This window comes from Fopius arisanus, unplaced genomic scaffold (genome assembly GCF_000806365.1).
Source record: "Fopius arisanus strain USDA-PBARC FA_bdor unplaced genomic scaffold, ASM80636v1 scaffold00048, whole genome shotgun sequence".
NCBI lineage: Eukaryota > Metazoa > Arthropoda > Insecta > Hymenoptera > Braconidae > Fopius > Fopius arisanus.
Window position 1 is genome coordinate 174459 of NW_011887787.1, and position 6589 is coordinate 181047.

The window sequence follows — 6589 nt, forward strand, 5'->3', positions numbered from 1 at the left end:
CTTGCAGCTTCAAAATTTTCCGAATTTTCCCGACCTGACCAGAAACAGTTTCCACAGATTTCTACCCTACCAGGAATAGTGCAGGCAGCTGCCTATTCCAAAAATATCCAGGATGTACCAACAGCCCACACTAGCCTGACAGCTGGCCAAAAACATTGCACCCCACCAGAATTTTCCCCTGAACTTTTGTCCCCAGTGGAAACATAAAATTCCATGCAACTGCACTGTCTACGTGTTACCTTGTCTCATTGTTCCTCCATTGTATGCGGTTGATGAAAAACTAGGATAAACCGTGAGCACGAGGTGGACCACAGAAATCCGACGCCTGACAGTAACTCACCACTGAACAAGTCTCAAACAGCATCAAATGTCAGAGACAGACGCGTATTATTGCGACGTTTATTATCATACGTCACAGGGCCTCAGTTAAATAAAAAAAAAGAGGCATTTTTATGTCTAATTTAGTGCTGGTGTGTAACTAGAACAGACGCATGTGGATGTGGCTCGACAGGAGACTCATCATCTGAGAAAATCATCAGTTGGGAGAGCGAAGAAATGAGAAAATGCGATAATCAGGTGGGACTTCAATTAATTTGTCTGCTGGGAGTGAGATTGAAATAGTTTTATGGGTCTATGATCACTCCCACGCGGTTCACTCCTCATTTCCCACGGATTATAATAGTCCCTGGTATTCTAGTTTTTCTGCAGTCAACAAATGACTTCATTTGACATTTCTCATCCACATGTGACGTTTCTTTATTATTGATTTTGCCCTCTCCGCTGAGGAATTAATCCTGATTCAAACTTGTTTTTGAGGTTATGGGTGCTGTCATGCCGCATGATACAAACTCCATAGGGCGTTGGGAACATATTGTTTTTTGTTTTACTGAAATCGAACTAATCCATTGAGACTCGAATTCCCCTGTCAAATTCATTTTGATAACTTCAGTCAAATTTACAGGATTTAATTTAAAAATTCACTCACTCCATTTTTATCGCCTGCTTTTTATTGTAGAATGTCTTGAGACGTCAAAATGGAATTCCTTCGTTGTGGGAGAATAATTGTAGGGAGACACTGGGTGTTTACTTGATGAATCATGAGTTTTATTTTGAGATCCGCTGAAAATGTTTGCAAAACAGTCCATTGGAAGTCGTCACAACAAATTCCTGGTTATTATGCGTTAGTAACATATTGTTGTTTACAAAATCATCCATTGACCCTCGACCCTCGCTTGGAATTCATCTCGTTAACTCCACTCAGATTTAAATTTAATGATTGAGTCACTTCTTTTTGCTACTCTCATTTTAATTACACAAGTTATTCCAGAGAATTTTGATTTTTACGGTGAAGTAGAACGGAATTGGAAAAGTAGGCTAGAGAGATCTTTCCCAACTGTTTACGAATTTCTCGTGAAATTGACACATTCCTCTCACAACGAATCCTCTACGAATATTTACAAAACAGCCTATTGGAGCTGCCCACACAAACAAGTCTCAACAAATTCCTGTTTGCAATTCTCCGTATGACAATTATATTTGTCTCTGTTCCACAGACGATCAATGTACTCCTGGACTACAAGAAGTATCCGACATGAAGATTTTAACGGCGAGAATAAAAGTCACTAAACTAGTTATTTTAAAATCATGATTAAAAGAAAAATAAACATGTTGATCAATACTCCAATCATTGAATATAAATTTCAAATGGTCATAAATGCGAGTGTTTTTTAACAATCGTTATAAACTATGTGTGTTCAAACAAATTATTCACTTTTAATGATTATCATTGTGTTCATTTGAGCATTACAATTTTATTACTGTTCAAAATGCGGCGGGAGTGCTTGGCCGATTGAAAACTCGTGTAGTGAAAGAGTAGAATCGTGTTTTTCAAGTTTAAACTTTATCCCTGTTGTTGAACAATTGGAGAAAAATATTTAATTGAATCCCCATCATGACCGACATTATAACACAGGATCTGCACGAATTACTAATTTATTTCTCGAAGAATACCTACAAGGCCAAAGATGCTGATAGCACGGTAATTTTTTTTTTAACTTTTCAAATTGATAAATAATTTTGTTTGAATAAGTTCCTTTTAAAAAATTTCTGTTTTTGTGGGGAAGGCATACATTTTCCATAATTAACAAATGAATAAATTTCTCAGGGACAAGCAATAATGCAAAAATGCCTGCTGATAGCAGATCTGGATTACACGCACTCTGTAATAAACAACGGTGCAGGTGACCTGAGTGCCCACTATCCAAGCCATTTGATAATTTTGGAAAATGAGAAACACAAGAATCCTAATGAGACCCCACCACCACTGCCACGGACAACCGAGACCATCTACGAGAGCTCTTATGAGCCCAACAAATTGAAAGATATGATAAAATCAGCGCGTTTTGCCAGGTGTCGTTCAAGATTTCCACTGCCAGTGATTCTGTACAAAGGCCGACACATTTGCAGATCAGCCACACTGTCAGGGGGTCCCGAAATCTATGGCAGATCAGGGCTAAATTATTTGTTCGCTGGTAATGAGACTGCTGGTGGTGAACAGAGGGATGATGAGGCAAGAGGTGGTGAGGGGGTGCTCAGTGATTGGCAATTGTTCGATAAAGTGAGAAATCAAGATATTAAATTATTAAAGACACTGAACGTTGGCAACATCATTGACTTCATGGTGGAGAAGAAGAAAGTCAAGTTTGGGATGAAGTGAGATTTCTCCTTATTAATTCATTCACTTGTGATAGAAATCTCTAACAATTAATTTTTGTGAATAGTTTCACCATTTAGGAATTAAAGAAACGTCTGATACACCGGAGATGTTAATGTTCATTTTTTTTTCTCAGTGTGACGTCTTCAGAGAAGGTGGACAAGGAGAAGAGATACTCCGAGTTCACGATAATTTCACTGCCCTATCCGGGATGTGAATTTTTCCGCGAATTTCGTGAGAACGACTACCACGCAAAGGGGCTAGTATTCGATTGGTCTCAGACCCATGTAGACGCAGATATCGGAGTACCCGAGGACGTGATATCAACGCAACTGAAGATCAGTTGGGAACAGTATCAGCAGTGGGACCTAGTCAAACTCACCCAGAATTACTTGAAATTAATCCTGAAGTATCTGAGTGAGAGCAGCAGTGGAATGCTCATCCACTGCATATCAGGATGGGACAGAACTCCATTATTCGTCTCTCTCCTGCGTATAAGTCTGTGGGCAGATGGTGCAATTCACACGTCCTTGAATCCCCACCAGATGCTCTTCTTCACGATAGCCTATGACTGGCTACTCTTCGGCCATGATCTCTCAGATAGATTGAGTAAAGGCGAGGAGATCTTCTTCTTCTGCTTCTTCTTTCTCAAACACATCCTCGAGGAGGAGTACAGTATCAATCCAAAGCACCCGAGAACGAGGCACTCAGTCCTCAGGAATGACAGTGATTCTCACCTGGATAATGTCATGTTTGACAATGAATCTGTGGTGACTCACAGCTCAGTCAGCTCCAATATGAGTTGGAATAGTTGGTGCAGCTCCTTCAGTCAAAATAGTCGAGATAGTCAGGACAATAATCCACCGAATGTTTTTCCCTGTTCTTCCAATGATGGGCAGGATGATTGCCACAGTAATGGGTAAATGAAATTATCACCATAAATTTCACCATAAATTATTTTTTTTTCTTCATGAAAATTCATGTTTTGTCCCCAGAAATGTGGTAACCTGGCCTTTCTACAGCTCTCCACAAAAGGATACCGTTGCCTCCCGCTCTCCTCTACCCCAAAATCGCACATCACCAGTTGCAGTACCTGTTTCAACGCGTTTTCGTCAACGAAACGAATCAACGTCTTCCGCTGGCTCTTGGCAGATGATTTCGGGGACTGGGAGCCTTCGCGGCTCAACTACCTCGAATATTATGCTGACAGAGCACTTGTCTGCTTGTGGAGTCACTTGCAACAAGCCACACTGCACTTTTTGCCTGGGCCAAACCTCCCAGGACTCAACTACAACGATAGTTGAGGACGAATCTGCTGTCTCTCTGGCACAGTGAGTAAATAATATCCTGGAAAGATGGATTCATAAATTGATAAATTTATCTCACCCCATGCAATCTCCAGTTTTTCTCACAAAAGCAATCGCATATGTTTCAGAACCCGAAAAGAGAAACTTTATGCATTACGACACCTATTCTACAACGCTTACAACACCGTTGGCTTCAGAATGAAGGAGAACTCCGAGTCAAGTGGTCTGGGTCAATTACTCGGTAATTTTGCTGAAAAAGTGGGCCTGTCCGTACAACGCACATCATTGTGACCATAAATCATCGATAAATACCACCGTTGTTAATTCACATTATCTCATATTCTGTTCAAAGAACGTTGAAAGTTTAACAGACACTGAGGAGTGTTAAAAATTCGATCATAAGTTTATTGAATACTGTGAATAAGGCACATTTTTGGTATGAGTGGATGAGGAAATAAAACTTGATATTTTTGTATATAAAAAATATATTGCCCTTATTACTTCCTCCAGTGATAATCTATCTTAGAATAAAAAACTGTTGAATCACAGATTCATGAGGTGCACGATTCTCGATGGAATCACGTGCTCCCTGCAGTATGGACACTGTGATCGTGTCCTCAGCCAATCTCCCAGACAATTCCAGCAGAATAAATGACCACATGGAGTTGTTGTTGTGGGAATTGTCTCCAGACAGAGCTGACATTTGTTACCCTCTTCCTCCTTTGGTGAGGAGTCTTCCTCGTCGATTCGATCCTTTCCTCGGTACATTTTCAGAGCACACTGGGCTAGGGTTGCCAGACCCAACAGCCTCAGTCCCCAACTGACCCCATCACTCGGCCTCTTCCCATAAACCTTTCCGTGAATTAGAAATAATAAACAGATTTTTTAATTTCATTCAACAAACGTTAAGTATTAATTAATCTGAATAATGCTTACCTTGGCATAATCTACCCCCGCTAGTCTTCTCCCCCAACTGTAGTACCTTCCGTATATGTAGAACAGCCCCTTGTGGACGAGAATCATCAACGGGATCGCTGTTTTGAGCCTGTCAATGAGGCAATTCAGGAAAATCACCGCCTCGGGTTTCAGTTCGCTGTCAGGATGATCCACACTCTTTTTCAGTTTATCCAGAAGCCCGAGCAAACCTCGCTCTCCAAAACATTCCAAGACTGCTGCCAAAACTCTCGCCTGTAGTGGAAAAAGAAATTGTGCGGAAAATAGTAAATTATGAAATGACCTCAATACTTCGAATTAAAGAATAACTTCATGGAATAATAAAAAAATAATAGAAAACCGATAATTACACTCAACGATGGCACTTTTCTTGTCTCTAGATCAGCTTGAATAATGCCAGTATATTCTTCTCCTAGTGTCTGGTTACCCAGACCCGACGTAAATCCAAAGTACAATAACTTCAGTGGAATATCCGATTGAATAAACGGTAAAAGTGTTCGGTACCCCCCGAAATTGTGCAATAAATCCAGAAATTTCTCCCTCAATCCCCTAACAAATTCCTCATCCCTCTGGTGCGACCGGAGTATTTCGGCTTGAGTCGCACTCCTGAGACCCCTGATCCTCTTACCGGAAGGTGTCGATGTCATTATCAAGCTTAGTTACGGCCACTAATTTTTCGCCATCACAGATTTTTTAAATCAATAACTAATTCTTTCCCAGAAAATGTCACAGTGCATGATTCTTAGACTTCTTATGTTTAAATCACTGGTGTCGTTCAGTAAAAAAAAACACACAGAACACGGGTCAGGGGAAATAATAACAAATCGATTTTAAGAAAAATATCGAATCACTCAATGTTTCGAATGGAAAATATCGAATAGCTATGGCACAGAGAATTGACTAAAGTAGAGACTCAGTTCTGGGGGTTCGAGTGACCCCAACGGGGTCGTAGTACTGCACCCCAAGAAAGGGAGGGCGCCACAGTCCAGCTGTCAGAGGGACCAGTCGACAGGGTGAGTGTTATTTTCTGCGTTACGAAATTGGTATTCACTGAAATTAAAAATTTTATGGAGTCACATAAATTTTTGCCCCCATGTAACCATTAATCAAGTCCAATTAACCTTTAACCAAATCTAAAAAAATTTAAGTGACTCCATAAAATTTTTAAATTTCAGTGAATAACAATTTCGTAACGCAAAAAATAACATTAACCCTATCAACTGATCCTGCTGACCGCGAGACTGCTACTGAGGCAGTTACCGAGTCGGCTGACGGGTAGATACCCCACCATTGGGTGCGGCCCCCACTTTCTCTTGGGGTGAGGTGGGGTACAATGCTGGTGGGGTCACTCAAACCCCCACTGAGTGGCTCAGTTCTGGGGGAGAACCTCACCCCAAGAGAAAGAGGGGGCCGCACCCAATGGTGGGGAGTCTACCCGTCAGCCGACTCGGTAACTGCCTCAGGCCCTCAGTAACAGTCCTGCTGTCAGAGGGACCAGTCGATTGAGTGAATTTTATTTTCTGAAAATTTGTAATTTTTCAATTTCAGCGAATACCTCCTCGATTTTCATGCTCCTCTGATACTTTTCGAAAAATTTCGAATTTTCACATTTCAA

At 40.9% G+C, this 6589-nt stretch overlaps 2 protein-coding genes across 2 annotated transcripts; one reads left to right on the forward strand and one right to left on the reverse strand.

Moving 5' to 3' along the window:
* Positions 1 to 210: 210 nt before the first annotated feature.
* On the forward strand, positions 211 to 4334 carry EDTP (Egg-derived tyrosine phosphatase). The gene is made up of 6 exons (XM_011306448.1): positions 211 to 576; positions 1554 to 2038; positions 2165 to 2712; positions 2850 to 3632; positions 3709 to 4044; positions 4149 to 4334. The coding sequence occupies exons 2-6, from the start codon at positions 1952 to 1954 to the stop codon at positions 4309 to 4311; spliced, it is 1917 nt and encodes a 638-aa protein (XP_011304750.1). The 5' UTR covers positions 211 to 576; positions 1554 to 1951; the 3' UTR covers positions 4312 to 4334.
* Positions 4335 to 4472: 138 nt separating this feature from the next.
* Positions 4473 to 5824, reverse strand: Pex10 (peroxin 10). The gene is made up of 3 exons (XM_011306449.1): positions 5325 to 5824; positions 4957 to 5208; positions 4473 to 4872 (listed from the first exon to the last, which is right to left on the reverse strand). The coding sequence occupies exons 1-3, from the start codon at positions 5619 to 5621 to the stop codon at positions 4564 to 4566; spliced, it is 858 nt and encodes a 285-aa protein (XP_011304751.1). The 5' UTR covers positions 5622 to 5824; the 3' UTR covers positions 4473 to 4563.
* Positions 5825 to 6589: the final 765 nt, after the last annotated feature.

What these genes read in the sequence shown, in the direction of transcription:
- EDTP (XM_011306448.1), top strand. Translation starts at nt 1,952, where the DNA reads ATGACCGACATTATAACACAGGATCTGCACGAATTACTAATTTATTTC. An exon ending in AAAGTCAAGTTTGGGATGAA is followed by an intron (nt 2,713 to 2,849) that starts GTGAGATTTCTC and finishes TTTTTTTCTCAG; the next exon opens with TGTGACGTCTTCAGAGAAGG. An exon ending in TCTGCTGTCTCTCTGGCACA is followed by an intron (nt 4,045 to 4,148) that starts GTGAGTAAATAA and finishes CATATGTTTCAG; the next exon opens with AACCCGAAAAGAGAAACTTT.
- Pex10 (XM_011306449.1), bottom strand. Translation starts at nt 5,621, where the DNA reads ATGACATCGACACCTTCCGGTAAGAGGATCAGGGGTCTCAGGAGTGCG. An exon ending in GAAAAGTGCCATCGTTGAGT is followed by an intron (nt 5,209 to 5,324) that starts GTAATTATCGGT and finishes TTTCCACTACAG; the next exon opens with GCGAGAGTTTTGGCAGCAGT. An exon ending in CGGGGGTAGATTATGCCAAG is followed by an intron (nt 4,873 to 4,956) that starts GTAAGCATTATT and finishes ATTCACGGAAAG; the next exon opens with GTTTATGGGAAGAGGCCGAG.